Source organism: Dipteris shenzhenensis, chromosome 30 (assembly GCF_047967505.1).
Source record: "Dipteris shenzhenensis isolate YYH24624 ecotype China chromosome 30, Dip_SZ_1.0, whole genome shotgun sequence".
In the NCBI taxonomy this organism is placed as follows: Eukaryota; Viridiplantae; Streptophyta; class Polypodiopsida; order Gleicheniales; family Dipteridaceae; genus Dipteris; species Dipteris shenzhenensis.
Genome location: NC_141625.1, coordinates 1,216,183 through 1,241,637, shown reverse-complemented (window position 1 = coordinate 1,241,637; position 25,455 = coordinate 1,216,183). Strand labels below are relative to the sequence as shown.

General features: G+C 46.7%; 1 protein-coding gene across 2 annotated transcripts in view; it reads right to left on the bottom strand.

Moving 5' to 3' along the window:
- LOC147881588 (protein GAMETE EXPRESSED 2-like) overlaps positions 1–5,875 on the bottom strand; it is a 36,133-nt gene extending 30,258 nt beyond the window's left edge. For both annotated transcript variants that reach the window (XM_087402041.1, XM_087402042.1), the window contains exons 1-3: positions 5,311–5,875; positions 4,783–5,036; positions 4,398–4,633 (exon numbers count right to left, since the gene is read on the bottom strand). In XM_087402041.1, coding sequence (XP_087258167.1) covers positions 4,398–4,633; positions 4,783–4,993 — 447 coding nt within the window. In that variant the 5' untranslated portion in view covers positions 4,994–5,036; positions 5,311–5,875. The remainder of the gene's footprint in view (positions 1–4,397; positions 4,634–4,782; positions 5,037–5,310) is intronic.
- Between the last annotated feature and the right edge of the window lie 19,580 nt (positions 5,876–25,455).

Sequence of the window (25,455 nt, the reverse complement as noted above, 5' to 3'; positions counted from 1 at the left end):
CGTCTGTGACTGTCTCCTCAAGTTCCTCTTCCAATTCCAGCCTACAGCTCATATTGCACTGCATGGGTATAGACATAATCTCTGGTGTGGTCTCCATTCTGATCAAGCTAATTGCCTTTCCTTTCCCTTTATCCTCCCATTTCACACCACTGGTATAGAGCTGATTTAGATCTTTCACCTCCATACTGTAATTACTTGATCTATCGTTTGTTCTCTGCTGCACAGGATAGACATCTCCTCTTGCCCTGGCTGGCTTATCACAGTGAAGGCTAAAATGTCCCGTCTCCCCACAATTCCAGCATTGGACATTGCTGATATATCCCCGTTGTCTACCTATTCCATTTGAACTTACTTCTCCTCCAGTCATAGCTTCTCTCCTGTTATTCTGACTTCTGCCTCTTCCTGCAGTCTCCATCGACAGCATCCTCAAAACTATCGATATTCCTCAACTCCACCTTCAAACGGAGTGAAGGCTTCAGGCTTGAAATGAAGCAGTCTCTCTTAATCATTTGAGAAGGCACCTCCGGCACAAGAGCTTCACACTAGAGACTCCATAATCTCCCAAATTGAATCAGGTACTGGTCAAACCTCCTACTCCTCCTCTTGTCTCACTTTGCACAGCTCTTTCCAAACTTCATTAGGGCTCCTGGCTTGTGCAAACCGTGCAAGAAAGGCTTCTCTCACCACTGTATACTCCGGATTTTGCTACTAAGGATGAGCAGTCCTGAAGGTAACAACTTGAGTCTGCAGCCATGCTTTTGCATCTCCCTCCAAGCAATAATTTATGATTTGAAACAAAATCTCAGGGGTTGCCCTATCTTTCATAAGTGCTGTAGATTCCATCCTTTCCAAGAATCTAGTTGCGTTTTCATTTGGCAGCTCCCAAAACTCTGGAAACTGTGCGTCTCTCTTAGCTCTTCAACACTACAACTGATTGCACAGCTTCACACTTGGTAACTGAAGTGCACAGTCCTCTGTGGAGGAACCAAAACATGGATGGACAAAAGCAATAGAGCCTAATCTGCCTTCACAGGAGCCACCCTCATCCACATTTAAAGCAAGTGAACAACACTATCAGAAGGTAAAAGGCATTCATTCAACATCCTTGTCTCTACACACCTTCGGATACAACTCACACTCTGGCCACATTTCCATTGAAAGCTATATAACCTCAAAAAGAACGCAGTGGATTATACAGCTTAGGACAAGTTCTCCTACAAACTCAGATCAAGCTCAGAAAACACATAGATGACCCATAAAACATAAACTCCAAAAAATGACAACTTCAGAACTGCATAGCTACCATGAACACTTCCTGATAGCTCAAGGTATAAACAACCATGCTCATATCTTCGCTGACATCCTAGACCTCATTGTCATCAAGTAACCAACTGCCTTGTATGCTTAAAACCTGCCACCTTGTGGATTTTCATCCATCAACCATCCTCGAATCAAACAGCCTTTCTATTCACAGCCCTCATGGCTTCTGTGTACATGCATGCACTATCCTTCTTCAAAAAGCTTTTGCCAGGGGCTTGGCCTTGAAGCTCAACACAACCCTTCGAGACCACACGATCGCTACTAAGCTTTCTCAAGCCACTAAGGTACCCTAAGATCACATGCAAGGATCTCCACGGAATCATCGACAGTGGCGCTCTTCCTTTTACCGAATTACGTAGAGCTTCCACGCTCTCTTTAGGTCAGCTTAGTATAATCACCACGACCCTCCTTGACTCCACTTTGGAGCGAGTAAACAAGCTTAACCAAAACCTGCACTTCAGATCTCCCACTCACTTCATCAGATTAAAGAGCCTCCATCACCCTCGTGCCTACGACCTCTTGATGGAATACAACCAGCCCCATCTCATGACTACGCCCTCCCACGTAGCCCATCTCTCCTTCATGCAATAATACCGAGTACTGCGGCTCCTTTCTTGCTCATGGAGAGCTCACGAATCCCTGGCCTCCATGTGATCTGAGCACTGCAGCTTCTCTAGGCTTGCTCTTGGAACACACTCAGATTCTTCCAAAGCTCTCTAGCTTTCTTGTAGCGATGCTACACCTCCGTCCAGAAGACCCAGCCTCAAAGCTCCCAGCCTATGTGCTTTGCACGTACCATCAGCTCGCCATTGATAGTTGGCTCATCCATCATCTCACGTGATTATCCGCCTACTTCAGCTCGTCGCCTCTCCTTCATGGGATGTCACAAGCATTACTACTCCTCTCTTGCTCACTTGTTTCATGGAGCTCATGGTCTCTGTCGCTCAATGTCCTTCCAGCCTGCAGTCACGATCCCCCCAGCAAGCATACCCCCCGACTCCCCGAGCTCATGCCATCTCTCTCCACACAGCCGCTCGCCACTATCAGCCCACGACGGTCCTTTCAGGACAATTCCCTAGCCGCCTTCTCCCTAGCTGATAGAGCTAGCATCCTAGAAGTGACGCTCCAGCCAGCAAAAACTCCCACCCAGGTCACCGTCCGTCCCTCGACTCCCTCCTTCTGAAAGATCCCGCCGTCTCCTTCTCTTGGTTGCTGTCATCTCGTGTACTTGCCAACTTGTGGACGAGAAGCATCGTTTCCTCAGTTACGTAGCATGCATGCATGCTTTTCTTAATTCCAGCCACGTCATCCTTGATTAGCCACCTCATGCTGCCTTTTTACCACTCCCAAGGATTCCCACAAAGCTTAGACCAAGGCACTTAAAGCACATTCCAACTTTGGGTACCACCTTTGCACATAACCTTCAAGCAAGCATTTGATGCTTGATTGCCACATATAACGGCACGTCCATGAAGCCCACAAACCATCACACGGATGCTCACACAACTTGCAACAAATCGAGAATCACTGATGGAAAGATAAATATAGGACACAGGACGGCAATGAAAAGCATGTCATCCCACACCATTGTTATGGAGTGTCTGATGCACTTGTAAATTTCAATTGGAAAGTCACCTGATAGGAGTGCAAGGAAAATTGAGCAGATTGATGCATCCATACCCATAGATTGGGTTGTCGGACATGACCTACCTCACAATAGCTCTACTTGGTTTGGGGCTTTCATGAGGACAGGTATGACTATGATGACGTTCAGAAAGGGACCTCTTTAATGTTCACTTTGGAGGCAGCATGTCCAGGTGTATAGATGCAGATATCCTTGAGGACATTGTCTATCAACCTATTAGGTTCTTAGGTCAAGTATAGACCCTAACCTAGATCACATTCCCCTAGGTTCATAGCAAATTTGGCTTTATAGAGGTGTCCCTATAAAGTGTTTGTAGAGGGACCTTGGGGAGTGGGAGTGGATTGATGCAAGGCACTGATAGAAGAAACTCTCCTTCTTTTGCTACATGGTCAGTGATGCCAGGAAGTTTTAGCTCAGCCTTAGAGGTTGGAAGCCCACCAAAGCTCCTCATTGGGAGAATTTTCATGATTCTATTGACCTGTAAAAATCTTTCCGAAAGAGACTTTGGAACTCCCTCAAATGACTCTTTTCTTTTGGCTCCGTTTACTATGGATTGCAGTGAACTAATGGAGGTCCATGTTAGGCACATCATCTACTTGCCCTCATTGCCTCTCTACTAAGTAGTCTATTCAGGATTGTCTATGAAACTGCAGATAGAGTCATATGGAAGGGGATTGCTATTCTTATGGGTGCCTTTGTTCATTCCCTGTTCTTCAGGAATTGGAGTTCGGTGGCTTGGCTCTCTCTCTTGAGGCCTCAAGTCTTTTACGAGAGGCGTGACTCTTCTTGGGCTCTTTTGGTTTGACGACATTTGGTTGATTCATGCTCTTTGGATGGTGTTTCCAAATTTCCTTATAGACCTGCACATGCGTTTTGGCATACTTTTTGGGAGATTCTAGCGAGCATTTACGCATTGCATATTTGGAGATTTAGATGCACGGACGCCTTGGATGGCTCCTAGATCCACCTTTCTCACACATTGGATAGATATTGTACACACCTTGATGGCCATTTGGGTGAGCATGCAAGGGTCTTCTCGGGCGGCTTTTGCCAAGAGGACAATTTTCCTTAGCTTGTGGTGTGGCTCGCCGCTCCCCATTCTTCTCAGAGTCCACTATAGGGTTGAGGTGGCATTTTCAGCCTCAGCCTTGGTGCTTTTCTAGCACTCTATGATGAGCATGTTTTTTGCCACGTAAGAGTGTTTTTTCCCTTTAGTTGAGAATCTAGTGAATGCATAAAGAAAAATCTTCTAATGTTGATACATACTTTTCAGTATAGCAATGGAGTACTGTAGTGCCTCTGGATATAATAGTCATACTTAAAATATTAAGATATGATAGGTTTTGCAAAAGAACAACAAAAAGCAAGATAGATTACCAAAATGAAAAAGAAACGTTTAAGAAGATACAAGTGAAGAGTAATCTGGACTTACATTGTACTTAATTGTCTTCAAGGCCACATTGGAGTCATTCAATGTTGCATGGAACTTTACGCCCTGCCCAGAAATGTTAATAAAATCTTCGGTGACAGGAGATGCAAAAGGCACCCAATGCCCACTATGTACTTCAACTGTCTCCAGATATTCTGTGGCATTTTTTGGTAGTGTAAGAGACAGAGTACCAGTTTTCACTTTTAGTAGGATCTCAACTCGCAGCTCTTCTCCATATCCTATCGCAGGACAGGTTCAAATATGAGAAAGTTGAAGCTGCTAACTTGAAGTTATTGAATAGAATTTTAACAGTAAGGATTAGTCATACACTGAAAGAATGTGCAAGAATATCCAAAAATCATTCAGGTAGAGTCTTAATATCATTTACCTCTGAAGTCAAATTGATCAGGATCACCTACTGTTATGAAACCAAAATCTCCTTCAACAGGAATCAAAGTTCCATTTTCATAAAATCCATAAATGATGGCCCCAAATGAATCAAGTAAGGCCCTAAAAGGAGCATTTATATATGGGGGGTCATTTACAGGAAGTATTATAAGGGAAATACTTCCATATGCCATAGTCTCATACTCGTCCATCACAGAAATATTGACAGAATTGTTCCCGTTGAAATGAATGTCTCTGCCAAAATAGAGCATAGTATGAAACAGTGACCGTATAGGATGTTCTTTGATTAAAATGAATCATTTCACAGAACAATCTCAATAAGAAGATCTCTTGAAGCATAATGCAAACATAGTCAGAAACACAGATTTTACCTTGTAAGGTGAAAACATAGAAATGCCCTAAGATAGAAAAAGTAAAGACTTTTCAATTTGGGATTCTTATTCCCTCAAGGAGTTAATGTATGTTGTCCGATTGAGTTCCATTGATCACTTTTGAGCATAGTGCGCACCTCTAGTAAGCACCCTTGTGTATGTAGCAGCGGGCTGCCCTTCGGTGACACAACAGCCCTTGGAAGGCTCGACATTCAGCCTAGGTGGCCCAAGCACCTGCGGTTCGATCACAAGCACTTCCAAGGCTTCTCAGACCCAGTACAAGGGTCTTGGAGGCAGATCTTGGGATGGTTTTTCAGCCCAAGAGTGCCTGAACTTCTGGAGGTCTATCTCGAGCTTCCTTGCCTTGCTTAGGCTGGGGGTTAGAGATATCTGGATCAGCCTGTGGGATTTTGGTAGCCTTTTCATAGCCTCTTGTGCCTTACTTTGCGATGTAGTACCTTTCCTTGGAGTTTGGAACTATTTTCAGGTGGTGTGTGTCACGGGGACGTGAATTTTGTAAGCAAATAAACAATGACTAAGTTTGTGACCAGTTTGGCCATGGGAGACTCGCCTAGAGGAGCAGTGAGTTCCTGAAAACCCCTAGTGCTAACATCTAACTGGACACACTAGCTAGACCTAATTGTTAGAATCAAGGCATGGCATCACTTTGACCTCGCGGAGGGGTGTGATGGAGCTAGGAAGTTTGCCCCCATATAGATTCCCAAGTTTCATGTGCGAAGAGGGGTTAAAAAGGATTAAAAGGTTGCCTTTAGACAATACCAATGGTTTTTTTTTTTTTTTCAAAAAAGAGACTTCTATTAAGTATTGAAGAAAACTATTAGAGCAACCTCCATACGGGAATACGGGATACACCATGCAATGCATGAGAAGCTCAAGAGCCAAAAAGAAAGGATTGGGGCTGAAAGTGCCAACTCAATCCAGTAGCAACCTCTTAGAAAAAACCTCTCCAAAATCGAAGAAATACAGTCCTCCTAGAAGAGGCTGCCTGTGAAGGGCCCTGCATGCTAGCCCATATCGCTATCAAAGTGTGAACCGTGTCACTCCAAATACCCATGAACACCTGTGATGGGTGTATCTGGGTGCCATCCAAGGCCTCTATGCATCTCACTCTCCAAATGTGCCAAGAGGAAAAGCTAGCCAAAATCTCCCAAGAGGTCTCCACTGAAACATGTGAAGCTCTGAAAGGAATATGTAGTACCTCCTGAAGAGAGCAAGGCTCTATCACCTGTCGGCGGATCAAGAGTGCCCAAGAAGGGCCGAGTAAGAAATAACCATGTGACCAAGCCCCAAGTCATGAAGAAAGGGGAAGTATGAAAAGTGCTGAGTATCCGAGCAACTCCTTTCCAAACAATTCTTGCTTGATTGCAGTCCCGAAGGCAATGTCGCACTGACTCCTCTGCAGAATGACAACGAGGGCAAGTGGGATCAGCCCCAAATCGTGATCTCCACAGGTCCACTGCAATCCCTCCATGAATAGAAAGCCAAAAGAAAAGAATGACCTTTCTATTTCTGAGGAATTTCCAAAGCCTCCTCCAGAAATTCCTACGCAAATCTGCGGTGATGAAGAAGCTATCCCAATGGGGAATCCAACCTCTACTCCTCAGCTGAAATCTCCTAGCATTACCAACCATGAAATGAAAGAAGGGAATCCCCCTCTCTCGGTGCCCATGATCTATCCACTCCCACTCTCCTGAATCCCACTGCAAGCACCTGATAGGTGCACCTCCATATAACCACAACCTCCAAGATCTGAAGGCCAAGAGCAGAGGGTTGGGGTCTAAGTACCACTGCAAGCCCACTCCATGGTCCATAAAACCAGCAATCCTAATAGGCTGAAAGGTAACCTCTAGAAGAATATCATCCGTGGATCTAGAGAGTATACCTCCATCCCCAACGTCAAAGACTAGAGCATCTTCCCCGAGACCTCGAAGAGCGATCACCTATAGAGGAACTGTTGTCCTCGAAAAAGCTCCCATCCAAGTGGTGGAAGTAATAGGCATCTCAACTGTCCATTCCACCGGGATGGCTGCATCTATTTGCTGAATCCTGCGTGCTACCCCTCTGAGGTGACTCATGGACTGTAGCCTCTGATCCTCAAGTAGCCTGATAAAAGCCTTCCAAGTGCCTACTGTGTAGGTGGGGCCTCTCTCCCATCCAGACCACTACATATAATGAAAAGTGCCCAGAGGTCTACCATGCTCATCAAGTATACTATCGTTCCAAATGATCGGCTTCCTATCAATCTCTTCAAGGGTAGAGGGCGGAACCCTTCGAAGAGTGTTCCTGAAGCTCCCCCAAGCTTTGAGGATGGCAGTCATGAGAGGAGAGGCAGGAGACCTGAGAGGGGCAGAAGTAAAAATCCAGCGAGGGCTGTCCACCCAATCATCTCCTAAGGTAGGTGTGCAAGCCTGAATGCGTCCAAAGAAGAAATCCTTCCAAGGTTCTTGCCCAGGCATGAGCCCCCTCACCACCACCTTACAAAGCAATACCCTGCACTACTAGTCCGGGTCAATGATATTAAGGCCCCCTTCCCATTTAGGGAGAATAATGGTCTCCCAGGCCACCCTTGCTGCAACATCTGCCGTGCCGTCAAGTCCACTCCCTAAAAAATTCATGACTGGTCTAATGAGTTGAGTGATGCAACCGGCACCAGCAAGAACACACGAACCAAGCGGTGGCCAAGAGAATCTGGTTCACTACGACAACTCTAGAGGCAAGGTCGAGTTTGGATAAGCTCCAAAAAAGGAGCTTTTTCCTTATACTTTCTAGTATTGGGGCAAACTATTGTGCTGGAGAGATGCCCAACCCTACCTGGCATCCCAAATATTTGACAAGAACACCCCTCTGAATCCAAGAGAAGCCAATGTCAACTCCCCAGCCTAGAGTGTCCTCATCACTGATCCAAAAGCCAAAGGATTTATGCCAATTAATGTGTGCCCCCGCAACTGAGCAAAAAATATCGAAGGCTGTCCAGAAAGAATCAAGTGACTGCGAAGAGGCCTCAATAAAAATAGCAGTGTCATCAGCCAACTCATAGTCAAGAAGCTCCTGCTCCTTTCTGAAGGGCAATCTCAACCCATAAAGCTCAGCCTGAGATCTAAGGAAGATACTCCTAGCTTCTGCCACAAAGAGAAAGAGGAAGGGGGCTAAAGGGCATCCTTGACGAACTGATCTAGTGAAAATTCAAACCGTAGAAGGGTGCCCTCAAGAAAACCCCAATCTACTCTGTCATAGGCTTTCTCAAAGTCCAAGAGTACAACTGCTAGCCTTTGCCCGCTCTGCATAGCCCACTCTGTGGCTTCCCAAAAGGAAAAAATATTATCAAATAAGCTCCTGCCATGCACAAAGCCTGTTTGAGTATCATGGATGAGGTCTAGAAGAAGGGGCTGCAACTGGATACTGATCGCCTTGGCCAGGATTTTGTACAGAGTGCCCAAAAGAGTGATGGGTCTCCAATGGGATACAAAATTCATGTTGCCACCTTTCGGGATAAGGTGTATGAGTCCCTCGGTCAGTGAGTCAAGCATCTCACCCTGTCAACCAATTATTCTCTATACTAGCCTCTACTGCAGATCACGGGAGTAGCACCATGATTCTTCTCCCAGCCTATTCTGCTAAGGCACAAAGCAAGCCAGAGATCTACGTTGAAATTCAAGTGAATCAAATCCTTCTCTTCTCTCTCTAGCCTTAGCAAACCCCAAATCCCTAGATAGATCTAGATGCCACATGTCATCCATATAGGGCCTTCCTAATGCAACATTTCACCCCTCTCTTGGGATGCATTTAATTCCATGCCCCTAGGCACAATCTTAGCACTAGGCCCTTGGTCTCAGATCTATCTAGTCTGGTGCTATCAGCCCTTACCTAGGACCTTGACATTAAATCCCTCCCGATCATTTACATGAAGCGCAAACACATATATTACAGAGATAGATCCTATAAGGGAAATGTCGACTGATTCTTCCGAGATCATGCTACCTCGGCTAGAGCGTAACATTCCTTCCCTCTTCAGACATCAGCGTCCTCGATGATAAAGTCTGGGAACACTCTCCGCAACTGATATACGGATTCCCAGGTAGCTTCGGATAGAGGCTGACCATGCCATGCAACCAACACCGTGGGTATCTTCCGATTTCGTATTTGCATTGTTCCTCGGTCCAGGATTCTTGTTGGTTTGCGCCTTGCAATATCCTCTATCTCCTGAAACAAAACCACACCTTCGATTAGTGAGTCACCAGTATGTAAAAATTTCTTTAAACGTGAAACATGAAAAACCGGGTGCACCTTACACCCCTGTGGCAATTCTAATTTATAGGCTACACTGCCTATTCTCTTTAGAATTAACCACGGCCCACAGTATCGAGGTGATAACTTAGCACACTCTCCTGAAGTCAACGACTTCGAGTGCAAAGGAATTCTGAGAAAAACTTTTTCTCCTTCTTCAAATACTCTTATAGACCGATTTTCATCCGCATACACCTTGGCTCTATCCATAGCCTGGCGGATGTTAGCTCTCGCAAGTGCTAGCATCTCCCGCATCTGAACTACAAAGTTCGCGGCACTAGGCACTTTCTGAGGTACTCCAACTATAGTTGGATTGGCTGGCCTATAACCATAGTTCAGCTCAAACGGACTGAACCCAGTAGATGAATGTTTCCTATCATTGTAGGCAAACTCCAACAATGGCAACCACTTGTCCCATGTATGTTGCCTCAATGACACATATGCCCTCAGCATATCCTCTAAAGTTTGGTTGACTCTCTCCATCTGACCATCCGTCTCAGGATGATCCCCACTACTCATTCCCAACTCAGTCCTTAGTGTCTCAAATACCGCTGTCCAAAAGTGACCGGTAAACCTGACATCTCTGTCTGACACTATGGATCTAGGCAATCCATGCAGACGAAATATATGTCTAATAAACAAATCCGCTACTTGCGGGGCACTAATAGACTCTCTAGTCAGAATGAAGTGAGCCATCTTGGTTAGACGATCAACCACCACAAGGATAGAATTATACCCTCCTTGTGTTGCAGGTAGTCCTACAATAAAATCCATGGAAATGCTCTCCCACTTACTTAGTGGTATTTCCAAGGGCTGTAAAAGTCCGGGTGGCTTCACCCGCTCGGCCTTACTTACCTGACACGAGAAACACCGTGTCACATATTCATGAATATGCTTTTTCATCTTTGGCCAAAAGAAATCTCGCTTCACGAGATCATATGTCTTCTCGACACCTGGATGTCCTGCACACGGGGTATCATGGCATTGTCGAATGACTCTCTGCCTGAGATCATTCTGACCAGGTACTACCACCTTGCCATTTCTAACTAGCATACCATCCCTTATGGTATATCTTGCATAAGTTTGGCCTTTTCTGGATGCCAGGTCATCCTTTTCATTCTCCCCGGGTTTTAACACATGAGCCTTAGGCCATAAGCTCTGGACAAACTCGTCCACTTTTGAGTTTCTCTGATCTCGGTCATTAGAGCACTCTCTAATACCGTGAAACTCAGGTTGTGCATAATGCGAGACAACGCATCAGCTACCTTATTGTCTTTTCCTCTTCGGTACCGAATCGTTAGATTAAACTCCTGCATGAGCTCTACCCACCTAGCTTGGCGGCCCCTCAAGTTAGGCTGTTTACAGAAATGTTTCAAAGTATCATGATCCACATCCACATAAAACTCTGAACCATACAGATAATGCCTCCATGTTTTCAAAGCATGGATAACAGCATACAACTCCAATTCATGAGTTGGCCAATTCCTTTGAGAGGGAGAAAGCTTCTTGCTTTCGAAGGCTACTGGCCTTCCCTCTTGAAGGAGGACTGCTCCTACCGCAATGCCACTTGCATCGGTTTCTAGGAACAACGGTTTCTGGGGATCAACTATTTTTAACACCGGTCCTGAGACCACAGCTTGTTTTATGGTGTTAAAACTTTCTTGTTAATTCTGTCCCCAAATAAAAGGTACTTTATCTGAGGTCAGATCAGTCAATGGCGATACTATTCCGGAATATCCTTTGATATGCCTTCTATAAAACTGGACAAATCCCAAGAATGATCGCAAAACGCGGTCAGACTCTGAGGGATTGGCTAAGTTAGTATCGCAGCCACCTTCTTTGGATCCATTTCTACCCCCTGTGGAGTAATTATGAACCCTAAGTACTCAAGCCTAACCATACACAGTATAGTTTTCTTTTTATTCACGTAAAGACTGGCTTTTCTCAAAGTACTGAACACTATCCTTAAGTGTTCACAATGCTCAGTAACACTTTTACTGAATATCAAGATATCGTCAATAAAATGTACTACGAACTTTCCGATATACGGACGTAGTAAATCGTTCATAAGCATGACGAAGGTCGCTGGAGCATTGGTAAGTCCGAAGGGCATTACCTAAAACTCATAATGACCAAACCTGCTTCTAAAAGCGGTTTTATGCACATCCTCGGCTCTAATCCGGATCTGATGGTAGCCGCACTTAAGATCTATCTTGCTGAAAATCACGGCTCCATGTAGTGCATCTAGCAAATTATCAATCCGAGCCATCGGATACCTGTGCTTAACAGTGATATTATTCAATGCTCTGTAATCTATACAGAGGCGAAACGTATCATCCTTTTTCCTCTTTAATATCACTGGTGAAGCAAAAGGTGAGAAACTTGGTTGAATCTGCCCCAACTTGAGGTATTCTTCCAGTTGCCTACGCACCTCCGCTTCTTCAGTAAAACTCATTCTATAGGGAGGTCTATTTACAGGTTCTGCCCCCGGGATCAGTTCAATCTTATGCTGAACTTTCCGCTCTGGAGGTAACCCATAAGGTAGCTCATCCCTAAAACATTCAGAGAACTCCTCTGTTATAAGATTAGCCAGCTTGGCCATCTCATCACTTTGCGTAACATCAGTGCTAGCCGAAGACTCATCCACCGACTCTACCGATGCTGTGCAAAGGTATAAAAACTCTACTTGAGCCTTTCTGATTTCCATCACGGAAACCAACGGTCCCTGAGGTATATCTTTTCCACCTCGCAAGACATAAAGCACATCATTCATCTTGAATTGATATACGTGCTTTTTTCAATCAATGGCTGGATTCTTCCTAGAATGCCACGCCATTCCCAGGGCTATATCCGCATGAGCAAGCTTGGTTATTTCAAAATCAAGCTTCTCAGCATAGTCCTGAATCCGAAGCTCTAACTGGGTAACCCTTTGGTCCCATACTTCAGTTGAACTTCCATCGGCCATCCTGACTGTATACGCATAGTCAGATGGACTTGTCTTTAATTTCAGCCTCTTCACGAGCTTGGAGTTAATCACATTGTGAGTTGACGCTGAGTCAAACAACACAATGACATCATGACTGGCCACTTGCCCTTTCATTTTGATTAACTCCGTATCATTGAAGGCTGTATACCCCGTTGCTGCGGGCTCAGATAGGATGTTATCAGGTGCACTCGTCACTAACTTAGTAACAGACACACAGAACAAACAAGGTACTAACCTCTGAGAAGATTCCGCTAGCTAAATCTGCATCTCTTCCGCTCTGGGACTTCCCTGCATCTCCACGTCGCACTCTGAGATCACCATCTCAGCCATCCGACGATCTTTATTACGTGGACAATCTCTCCACTGATGAGGTTGAAGGCAACCAAAGCATAAGCCTTCTCTCCTCGCTTTTTCCCTTTGTTTTGGGTTCAAGGGAGACTTAGACCAAGCCCGGGCTGCCATTGGGGTTACTTTCCTCTTCACTCCAATGGTGGTACTTGGTTTAGGAGTTTCAGCCGGTCTCGCCTGCTTGGCTTGACCACTCGGCTGCGAACCACCACTCCCTCTACTAGCCCACTTCTTCTTAAACCCAGATTTCTTCGGATACCCATACTGGGTTCCGACCTGTGCAAACCCACTTGGCTTGCTGCCCTTGGCATCCTCGTAGTTCAGGGCTATAGCTATTGCATCATCTAGCGTGTTCGCGTACTTAGCCCGAACTTCCATTTTTATTCGATCATTCAATCCAAATATGAAATCTTTCACTTGGATTGATTGAGGCAGGGGTTCGTCAACCTTCATTACACTCTCGCGAAACTTATCAGTGTATTCTGCCACTGATAAATTTCTTTGACGAAGGTTCCTATATTGATCCCAAGCTCGGGATGCTTCGTCAGGAGGTAAGAAGTGTTTCCTGAACTCTCTTTTAAACCCCTCCCAGGTAGTGGATGCTATGCCATCTTTTTGTTGTTTAATCCACCACCGATCCGCAGCCTCACTAAACATATGGGTGGCCTCGCGGATCTTTTTGATGTCATTTCTGATCTCACAAATGGCGAACGCCTCGTCCCATTTGTGTAACCAGGTCTCAATGACATCGGAGCTACGGTCGTTCATCCGACCAGAATACTTTTCCGGTCTGTAATTGGCAATATTTGGCACTTTAGCCTTCCTAGGCTCGACCGTATGGACCCTAGACTCCAGTTCCATTGGAGCCTTTCCCTTCTCTTCTCGAGAAGGTATGGCAGACATACTCTGTAACGCTCTCCTAAGTTCAGATTGCCCTGCGTTGGCTTGTAATTGCTGCGCTAACAACTGTTGCAAGGCATCCTCTAGCAATGCAATCCTGCCAGATAAAGTGTGAGCTACTGGGCGCGATCCCTGCTGGGTCGGCCGGACTCCTGATTCACCAGGGTCCCTCCTGGAAGCCCCTTCTTCTGCTTCCATTTAGTTCAGTAGGTGTTTTGTTTTGGGGCTTGTGTGTTTTTTTTTTTTTTTTTTTTTTTAACACCCTTAGAACACTGTAATCAAAGGTTGACACAATTCAGTGTACTAACACTCTGAACATAATTCCCTATACTAGGGAATACCTGCAATCTGACATGCACACTAACTACGCATTTGACAAAGGCATATATTCAAATCCCGCCTTTCCCTATACTAGGGAAATTTCTGCAAATAACTCAGACTCAAGTATACAGGCATAGTCTCAAGCACAATCTGTCCTTGCTACAACATCAAACTTTATGCATACTTATCACTTACGAGATCCTGCTCAAGTAAGCGGAGCATCAACGAAACTAATCAGGGAAAAAAAACACAGAGTTGGCGAAAGCTTCCTGGTCTAAATCTGTCTGATGAATTCCGCCTCATCGTTCAAATCCCTGGGTTAGCTGATCGGCGCCGTGCCTTTCAGAGGTCCTTGTTCCGTCAGGCTTACGGGAACCCTACTCTCCGAACCTGTCGACGAATATCTCCCAGCCCACGGACCTACGCTCCGTCGTTCTGCGTCAACCTATCAGCTAACCCCGTCCGTCGAGTCCATGAGCGGAGAACCTGCTTCACCCCACGAGCTATCTTCGTCAAATCACTTGCATCAGCCCGTTCGTGGGTCCACGTGTTGCACGACGTCGTCGCAATCAACGTATCGCTTCACCAATTCAGGACCCTCCACGTGAGCGCCGCTCCTCACGGACCTCGTCGGCAGCGCTGAATTTCCTTCGATGCCGTCTGATGTTCTGCAGCCTTCTCGTCGTCACCCTCGGGTGATTCGCCACCAGCGCTCCACCTTCTTCTAAGGTCACGTCATGTCGTTACAGGGATCCAAGTCCCCTCGCAGGCCCTTCACAAACAACGTCTCCCGTCCCTTGCTCACTCAACCGAGCTCTGATACCAATTGTCAACCAATTATTCTCTATACTAGCCTCTACTGCAGATCACGGGAGTAGCACCATGATTCTCCTCCCAGCCTATTCTGCTAAGGCACAAAGCAAGCCAGAGATCTACGTTGAAATTCAAGTGAATCAAATCCTTCTCTTCTCTCTCTAGCCTTAGCAACCCCCAAATCCCTAGATAGATCTAGATGCCACATGTCATCCATATAGGGCCTTCCTAATGCAACATTTCACCCCTCTCTTGGGATGCATTTAATTCCATGCCCCTAGGCACAATCTTAGCACTAGGCCCTTGGTCTCAGATCTATCTAGTCTGGTGCTATCAGCCCTCACCTAGGACCTTGACATTAAATCCCTCCCGATCATTTACATGAAGCGCAAACACATATATTACAGAGATAGATCCTATAAGGGAAATGTCGACTGATTCTTCCGAGGTCATGCTACCTCGGCTAGAGCGTAACACACCCGAGTCCCAAATGCCCTGTAGGGCTGAAGTAATATGATCACCTATCATATCCCAGAAGGCTGTAAAAAAAGAAGTAAGACCATCGGAACCAGCGCATTTGCCCTTATGAAGGGCGGAGAGAGCACTCTTTGAACTCTGTGTTAGTAAAGTGTGCATCAAGTGAGCATATCATCTTTGGTGTGACCAGCACAGGTAAACTCTGCCAAATCTCATCTCTAGCCATATCTCTGGCCTGTGTGTCAGGATTTGCGAAAAGAAGGGAGGCATAGAAAGCTGTCGCTAAGTGCATGAGGGTATCCGGATGAGACTGCAAAATGCCATCAGAGTCAATAAGCTGCCTGACACTCTCTCTACTATGTCTGGGACCAAGTGTAGAGAAAAAGTGTTTATTGACTCTCCCTCCCATCTGTATCCAAAAGGACTCCCATACATGGAAGGCATACTCTACTCTCTGATCAAGCAATGTCTGCAAGTGAGCCCTTGCCGTTGTAAGGCGCTCCTGTACCCAAGCATCAGATGGTCGTCATTCTTGCTCCTCCCTTTGCAAGGCTGCCAACTACCAGCAGATATCAATCTCCCGCCTGAGTATCTCACCTCGCCGAGCACTAGCAACGGAGTGATAAAAGTCGTTGATACTGGCAAGTGCTGTGCAAGTGCTGTGGCCAATGTTTGTCATTGGTTAGTGGGGTTAGAGCCTTATAAAGTTGCCCCTAGGAAACCAACCTTTCCTTGGTATAGGGAGTTAGAGGCATTAATGTGCCACATGTCAAAAGTTGCCCATAGGAGACCAACGTTTCCTTGGTAGAGGGGGTTAGGGGCATTAATGTGCCACATGTCAGGCATGCAACCTACCAACTCCACTTTTAGCATCTTTCCCCCACTTTTATCATCTTTTCCCCTCCTTTAGGGAAAATGGAGTCCAAATCAAGGGCCTACTCTAGAATTCGCCCACTTCTACATCTTCTCGTGCTCCTTCTTTACTGCACCAGACCTTCCAGAGGTTGCTGGTCACTGTTTTGCTGCTATTTTTCTCTGTTTCCTTGCATCCAGCCTTGTTGCATGCAGCCCAAGTCAAGGAGCCTCTACTACGATCTGCTCGCACTCCTCTTGGCGTAGATCCGTTGCTATACGACGCATTTCATAGGCTGTACGGACTGACAAACAGTTCGTACAGATTGTACAGACCTTCTCCAGGCTGCAGGGGCTGTGTACGGATTGTACGGATGGGCTGTACACCCTATACAAACCCTGTTTCAGGTGTCCTGTGCTTGCACGCAGCCTGAGGCTGGTTTCTCTTGCTATGAATTAGGGTTTCTAGTTGTGAAACTCTATTTTGAGGTCTTTGGCAGGGTTCTAGATATCTTGGGGACCTATTCTTATGAGGAGCATGTATTTTTGGTGGCAGCCCGTGCTATGGGCACGCAATCCGAGATTTCCAGCCCAGTTTCTCTTTGTTTTCACTGTGGGATTGATTTCTAGTTCTCTGTTTTGAGATTCTCTACGGGATTCCGCGGGTCTGTTGCAATCACCCAGTTACAGAGGGTGAACCTAGGTTGAGACCAGGTTATTGAGGTCAGAGGATGCCTATGTCTTCCTCTAGCAGTTGGGATGCACAGTTTGCCAGTTTGATGCGGTGTGTGCCTAGTGTGGGCCAGTGAACAGTGGTAGCTAGTGGGAACAGTTCCGGGTGCGCCTTGGTTGTAAGTTTGCTATTACTGTTCACTAACGAAGAATAAAGAAATACTGCAAGGGGTGCCAAGTGTTTGGGGCCAACCGGTGTCGCTGTGTGATCATTGAGCGGGGGCATTCTAGCCTCACCTGTACTTTCTTTTATGGTATTTGAGCTAAGTGGCTAGAATTGATGGTGTGATCAGGGACAGTTGTGGTTTACCACCCTTTGCGGTTTTGAAGGCTAGATATAGTGGTTCCGTTGTCGGGATCACACTCTCTTTCTATAGAAGGTGGGCCCTAGTAACTTTGTGTGAAGAGAAGTGGTTATTGCATCTGTATTACAGCCACGATGTCCGACCGTGAGCGGTCAGAGACTCTCTCCACGTAGGAGGAGGCAGAGTTGTCAAATGGCCACGAGGAAGAGCCTTATGCCAATGGTGATGATGCACCAGATGCGGGACATCATGTTCCCCTTGAGTCTATGCATGTAGCCCTCACGATGAGGAGGAGTGTGATGATTCAAAGGGAGAAGCTCTCCATAAAGCGCGAGTGGCAAGTACTATGGAAGCTTGAATTTGCTCACGCAAAACCTTGCAGAAATTTTGCAAGCACCTCCCAGAAGCAAGTGGGCAGCGAAGAAAAAGAAGACTCACATGCATGTATCTTTCAGTGGACAGCCACCAGAGGTGCCTTTGCATGGACCAGATATGCCTTTGCATGGATCTGGGATGGGAAATGCCCAACAGCCACAAATTTGCAGCAAAATCCCTTGCAAGGGAATAATTTTCAGTTTGTGCATCAAGGACAGCAGTCCTACCCTCAGTCTGTGATGCAACCAGGCTATTTTGGTAGTGGATCAGTTTTCCAGGGCATGGTGGGACAGCCCATGGGAGGAACGGGTATGTCAGGCCCTCAGAATGCTCCATTTCAGCCTGGCATGCAGCCGGTTCAACAGCCTATGATGGGAGGCATGATGCAGCCCGGGAGTGCAAATGTAATGTATGCCAACATGGGGATGCAGCCCGGAATGCACACAGGGATGCCTGGTATGCAGGGTGGTTCCTTGGAACCCCCGCAGATGTCTGGTACGGGCTTAGCATGGGTAATCTCAGTATGGGAACTAGAACTAATGTACCTGCATTGATGCAGCCCCCATACTTGCAGCCACCAGTGTATGACAATCTGGCGCCTAAGGGCAAACTAAAGGACTTCAAAGAAGGTGGGGCAGCAGTCAAGTTTGAGACTTTCAGTGGGATGCAGGACCGGTTGAAATTTTTGATGTATTTGCAACGTTTGAAGTGGACATTATGACTTAGTGGCATCAGCTTAATGCAGAGGGTTGCAGGAATTTTGATGAATACAAAAAGAAATTTTGGGATGCCTTGTTACCTGTTAGTTCTTACTATTAGGTTCCCTTCTCTGAGCAGGTTAAGAAATATTACTGTGGACTGCCTAAAGAGAGAAGGGATTATTGCACAAAAACACAAGTGACAAATCTGTACCAACTCATAGAGAATGCAAATACAGCATAGGCTTGATGCAGGGATGGATCAGTGGGTTCAAAAACAGCTCGGGAAACAAAGGTAATGCCAAGAAAGATTTTAAAAAGGCCAAGCGGTTCGAAAAACCAGCAAAATTAGCCTTTGTTGTAGGCCAGAGGCGTGGACAGCCTTCGCCATGACCTTGATTGTCTCCCGAGGAGAAACAGGCACTGTTTGAAGCCCACAAGTGTTTCACTTGCAAGCAGGAAGGCCATAGAGTCCATGAATGCCCTCATCGGAAGAGGAAGTCCTTTGCATAGGAAAAGCATGAGCATGAAGAGGAAAAGAAAGATGACACAAAGGGGAAAAAGCCAAAGACAACGAGTGCTGGTCTGTTGCCTGATGTTATTGGAGGCACGCATGAATCGGAGAAAATGGAGTAATGCAGGGCTTCGGGAAAGATCAGGGATCAATCATGTTTTCTTTGACCTAGGAGCCCAAACGAATTTCATTTCACCTGAGTTTGTAGCAAAGTTGCATATACATGCAGAAGATATGGGACTTGGGGTGAAGCAAACATGGCTAATCCCGAGTTGGTCACTCCTATCACTCCGATCATCGGGAAGTTGCGGTTGCATTTCAGAATTATGTGGACACAGAAGAGTTTTACATTATGTCACTACCTAAGTGTGATTTTTTGTTGGGGATGCCATGGTGTTACCAAGTTGGAGGTGTGCTTGACACCAGATACAAGAAGCTTACACTTACTCATCGGGGCAAGACCCATGTTCTTTAGAACATAAAGGAGAGTTAGTCCCTGTTGTATCAGCTTTTGCTATTACAAATATAATGAAAAAGCATCTTTCAGCTTACTTGATTGTTGCAAAAGAGGGCTCTTTGAGTGAGGAAAATCCCAGCCTTTCAGAGCTGGATAAAAACAGGACAGATTTTCTTTTGCGATTTCAGGATTGTTTTTATGATGCTTTGCCATAGGAATTGCCACTTGAAAGGCTGGAGGATCATGGTATTGATGTGATTCCACGTAGCTCACCACCCAACAAGCCTCCATATTGGGTTAGTGCAGCCCAACAGGAGGAAATCATGAGCTAGGTGAAGGAGCTGCTGGAAAAAGGGCTGATACAGCCAAGCTCCTCTCCTTATTGCTCTCCAGTTGTTCAGAAGAAGGATGGGTCATGGCGGATGTGCATTGACTATAGAGCTCTGAACAAGGTCATGATCAAGAATAGATTTCCAATCCCACAAATAGATGATATTCAGGATCAATTAATATGGTCCACAGTATTCAGCCATATTGATCTGAAAAGTGGGTATCACCAGATACGCATATGGCCAGGGGATGAGCACAAAATAGCTTTCGGGACAACCTTTGGTTTGTATGAATTTTTAGTGATGCCTTTTGGGTTAATGAATGCTCTTGCCACATTCAATAGGATCATGGACAGAATTTTCAGAAATCATCGGGAGTATGTTGGCACATTCTTCGATGATATCATTGTGTATTCTAAGAGTGAGGCAGAGCATGAGAAGCATTTGGCCACATTTTTCGAAGAGCTGCGCAAGCACAAGCTGGTTATAAATGCCAAGAAGAGTGAATTTTTCATGGCTGAAATTCACTTCTCAGGCCACATTATCTCAGTAGATGGAGTGAGGATGGATCTTGCTAAGGTGGAAGCCATCAGAAATTGGCCACCTTTGAGGAATATCCATGAAGTACGAAGCTTTCTTGGCTTATGCTCGTACTACAGGCGGTTTATCCGTTATTTTGCTGAGATAACATCACCTCTGTATGCCTTACAAAAGAAAGGGGTCACCTTCAGATGGAAGGATCGGGAAATTGCAGCCTTTGGGGAACTCAAAGAGAAGTTACGCTCAGAGCCCGTGATTATTCTACCAGACCTACAAAAACCATTTGCTGTCCATTGTGATGCTTGTGGACATAGCATTGGGGGTGTGCTTATGTAGGATGGAAGAGTTGTGGAATATGAGAGCAGCGTTCTCAGTGATACAAAGTACCACATGCAGGTTTATGAACAGGAGATGTTGGCTGTTATTCATGCACGTACCACCTGGAAGCACTATCTTTTGGGTGCTGATTTTTATCTGCAGATAGACCATCAGTCCCTAAGGTACTTTCTCACTCAGAGGAAGCTGTTCGAGAAGCACATGCGGTGGGCCAATTTTCTTTCTATGATCCATTTTCAGATTGTGCATGTGCCAGGCAATAAAAATGTGGTAGCAGATGCTCTTTCAAGGAGGCCACACCCAAATGCAGTGTCTAAAAAGCCTCTAGTTTCAGCAGTGACCATTTCATATCACAATGAATTGGATGACATGGTAGATCACTATGCTGATGATGCTGATTTTTCACGGGTACATGAACAGCTTGTGGCTGGGCAAAAGCATGAACATTATGCCCTCAAGAATGGTTTTAGGATGATGCATGGAAGACTCTGTGTCACTAACAAGCTTAGGCACAAGGTTCTCGCACTACGTTGAGAAAGGATGCAGATGCATATGTCAGGACATGTGTCACTTGCCAGAAGGTGAAATATGATAGGCAAAAGCCAGCAGGCCTGTTGCATCCTTTGCCTATTCCAGATAGGCCTTGGCAGAGTATTGCCATGGATTTCATATTTTATATGCCTCATACATCCAGTGGACATGATGGGATATGGACTATAATTTTCAGATTCAGCAAACAAGCCCATTTCATTCCAGTAAGGAAAAAGATTACAGCAGATCAAATGGCAAGACTTTTTTTTTCTTTTTTTTTTGCAAGAAAGAGACTTCTATTAAGTAAGAAAGAAACTCGCTAAAGCAAGCTCTGTGCGAAAATACAACATGCTAGACATGTAATAAAAAGCCCCTCATAAGAATGAGGTAGAAAGAAACCAAGGCTGAGGCTGAAAATGCCAACTCAACCTTGTGGAATTCTTAGCAAAGAAGGGAGAGTCTCTCCAATCCATAAGAAAAGTAATTCTCCTGGAGGAGGCTGCTCGAGAGGAGCCCTGCATGGTCACCCTAATGGCCATGAGAGTGTATACCGTATCTATCCAAGTACTGGCCAAGGTATGAGAGGGGTGAACTTGAGAACCCTCCATAGCCTCAGTGCATCTAGCTCTCCAAATGTGCCATGCTGCAATGCTAGCTAAAACCTCCCACAGAGAATCAACCGAGAGATGAGCAGCCCTGAAGAGAGTGGCTAGAACATCCTTGTTATGCTCTAGCCGAGATAGCATGACCTCGGAAAGATCGGCGGGCATTTTCTCTTAGATGACCAACTTTTGTAATAGTTAATGTGCGTAAATGAAACGGTCAAGAGAAGTAACTGCCAAGGTCCTAGGTGAGGGTGAAATGGCATTGACTAGGTGGTTTTGAGTGCTAAGGCCTAGGTGCACCTAAATGTGCAATAATGCCAAGGGGCAAGTGGTTTTAAATGTACCCCAAGAGAGGGGTAAATGGTGCACCAAGTGGAAAGGCTAAAATGATGACATTTGGCAAGGGGAACCATCTAGGGAAATGAGGGTCTCGTGGATATGCATGAGGAAAAGAAAAGGACGAATTAATTAGAATACATGTGATCTACGAGAGAAGGCTGGGTGGAAAGAATAGATGCCATCGCCCGTGATCTGTGTGGTATGAATTTGGAGACAGAGTCTTTATCAGTTGGTATCAGAGCCGAGGCTACGAAGGAGACGGAAGTGGGATCGTCGAACGACCTCAGCGCCAAATCGACGGACTGACTCTTGGTGCAACGTGGTGACGACGGACAATTGGCCTACGTATCGTCTGGCGTGGACTACCTTGACGGAGATCCCATACGGGCCTTCGACAAATTCAGACGTTATCTACGATGCACGAGGCTTCTGTTTCGTGGCTGGAGTTTGGGGGTCACATAAGGTAGCGGCTGGTAATATGAGATGTCCTTGAATTTGGAGCGGAAGGTTCGTGGATAGTCCTTCGACATCGGTACTTGGTGGCTGACCAGATAAATACGAAGCCACGGGAAGGTGATGGCCTGGGCGCTACAGCAGAGGTGACGCGAACTGTCCGTGACGGGGTGGCGGAAGATTGCGAGTAAGCATCGGGGGCGTCTCAGATATTAGGAGGCGACATAACGAAGGCGAAGGATCGGGATCTAGATGTCGATGTTGACCGGGTGATCCACTAGTTAACGCTGAGTGCTGTTGACGTGAAGAACTTACACACAAGGAAAATCGGGAAGTGCGCGCCCACTTAATCTGCGAGGAAATTCCAGGGAGCATTTTTTTTCCCTCTATACGAATTTTGGGCGGTTGTTGATTTGGTTTCTACAATAGAGACTGTCGCCTAATTTCCTGCATTTATTTTTAAAAAAAAAAGAGGAAGGAGATCGAAAAAAAAAAAAACCATTTTCCATTGTGAACCTATGGAGGCAAAAGGACAGAATTCTAGGGTGAATCCTAGTGAATCTAGAGCACAGTCTACACAACAAATGTCACATCACACAACACCTACTTTGATCGGTAGGATTTTGATATTAGAAGATGCTTTACAGCAGATTATGAACCAGCAGCTTCAAGTGAATGCTGGTCAGAATGAGATCAGGGAGATGGTACAAGCCTTGTCGGCTAGACCGTCTAGAATTGATAAGGGCAAAGCTCCAGCAGAGCCAGAGCCCAGTATACATTCATTAGAGCGTGCAAGGGTCAAAGTGCCTAATATCGCTAATTATGGACCGGAGAAGTACGCTGGTCGGATGACCGAGCGCAGCTTTGATGTGATCGAGGTTTGGTTACACAAGTGGGAAGAAGCCTTCGCCATTTGTGAAATTAGATCTGATCTAAAGAAAATCCGTGAGGCCACACACTTGTTTATTGAGGCAGCGGATAGATGGTGGATAAAGCAACAGAAGGATCAAGTTGCTCCTACCACCTGGGAAGGGTTTAAAGCTGAATTTAAGAAACACTTTCTCCCACCTGATGAAGAGTCCCGAGCTTGGGATGCTTATAGAAATCTTTGTCAGAGGAGTCTGTCGGTGGCAGAGTACACCGACAAATTCAGGGAATGTGTCATGAAAATAACAGACCCTCTCCCTATGTCGGTTCAGTTAAAAGACTATATCTATGGACTGAACGACAAAATCAAAATGGAAGTTCGAGCTAAATATGTGACTACATTAGATGAATCTATTGCAGTAGCCCTGAACCATGAGGATGTCAGGGGCAGATCTGGTGCATTTGTGCAGGCAGGGACTCAGTATGAGTATCCGAAAAAAGGGGGATTTCAGAGGAAATGGATTTCAAAGACAAGTGTCGTATACATGGAAGCTGCTGCTGCTCCCCGCTCCTCCTGCTCCCCTCCTCACTGCTGCTCTCCTCGCTGCTGCTCTCCCTGCTCTCTGCTGCTCCCCCGCTCCTTGCTGCTCCTCCTGCTCCCCTCCTCGCTGTCCCCTCCCTTCCCTCCTGCTGCTCCTCCTCCCTGCTGCTGCTCCTCTCCCCGCTCCCTGCTGCCTCTCTCCCCGCTCCCTGCTGCTTCTCCTCGCTACCCCCTCCCCTCCTTCCTCGCTGCCCCTTCCTACCTGCCCTCTCCCCTACACTGCCCCTTCCCCCGCGCTGCAGCCTCCCCCCCCTGCGCTGCAGCCTCCCCCCCCCCCCCGCGCCTGCTGCTGCACCCCCTGCGCAGCAGCCTCCCCCCGCGCCTGCTGCTGCTCCCCCTGCGCAGCAGCCTGCTGCTCCTCCCCCCCCGCGCCTGCTGCTGCTACCCCTGCGCAGCAGCCTGCTGCTCCCCCCCCGCGCCTGCTGCTGCTCCCCCTGCGCAGCAGCCTGCTGCTCCCCCCCCGCACCTGCTGCTGCTCCCCCCCCCCGCTGCAGGCTGCTGCTCCCCCCCCGCTCTTGCTGCTGCTTCCCCCCGGCTGCAGCCTGCTGCTGCTTCTCCTCCCTTCTCCTTCCCCTTCCCTTCTCCTCGCTTCGTTTCTTCTTCTCTCTCCCTTCTCCTTCATCCTCTCCTTCTTCTGGATTACCCCTATTTTCTTATAGGGGTCTCCTGGGATTCAGGATAGCGGACGGAGTTTTTATTTTTGTGTTTGAATCGGCCAACACACCTCGATTGACGAATGGGTTCCCATTCAGTCAATCCGTCTCCGCTCACACCGGCCGCGAGAACTGTAATTTTTTCAAAAGACGAGCTACAGCAGTTGCAAAAGGATTTCGAACATGAGTGTTCCACGACTTTCTTCGCACGCATTCATGGCTCACACCCCTCCAGGTCACAAGCTAGAGATTGGATGCTGTCAGCGCTTCCTCAGGACCTCGCCCCCCACCTCAAGGATGTTCGTTTGTTGGGACGGGGTTTCTTTCAGGTGTGCCTAGATTCCCCGGACGTCACGAGAGACCTGCTACAGGCCGGGTTTCTACTTCTAGGCTACAGGAGGATCTTTTTGTTTCCTTTTCAACTGGGATTTGACCCAGTTGAAGAGGACAAGCAGGGAGTTTCTGTTTTCATCAGGTTCCCTGGTCTTCCCTCAGTCTATCACCGGCTTCTTTCAGTTATTGGCGAGAGGTTTGGTGTGGTGGCAGAGATCCCCCCTCTCCCTGGCGAGCCCTCTTCGGCTGCTGAGGCGGTCAGGATGGACGGGGTACCCAGGGTTAGGGTCATTGTCCAGGACCCCAGTATTTCAGATGATCATATCATGCTACAGCGACCTGATGGGTCTTTTTTCCGCCAGAGATTTGAGGTTGCAGGTCGGCAGGACCAGTGCAGGATTTGCAGATCCTCGGGGCACTTCGCCAAAGATTGCCCAAAGAAGAAAAAGAGGCCCACAAAGCAACCAGCTCGTACTCGCTTACGACAGAGAGCTGGAGCAGGACCGACCGCTCCACAGATACGGCCTCAGACTCGGGCTCCCCCCTCTCCTAGGGCTACTCGAGTCCCTTCAGCACCCCACCCCACCTCTGGCCCACGGTGGGTTCCGGTCG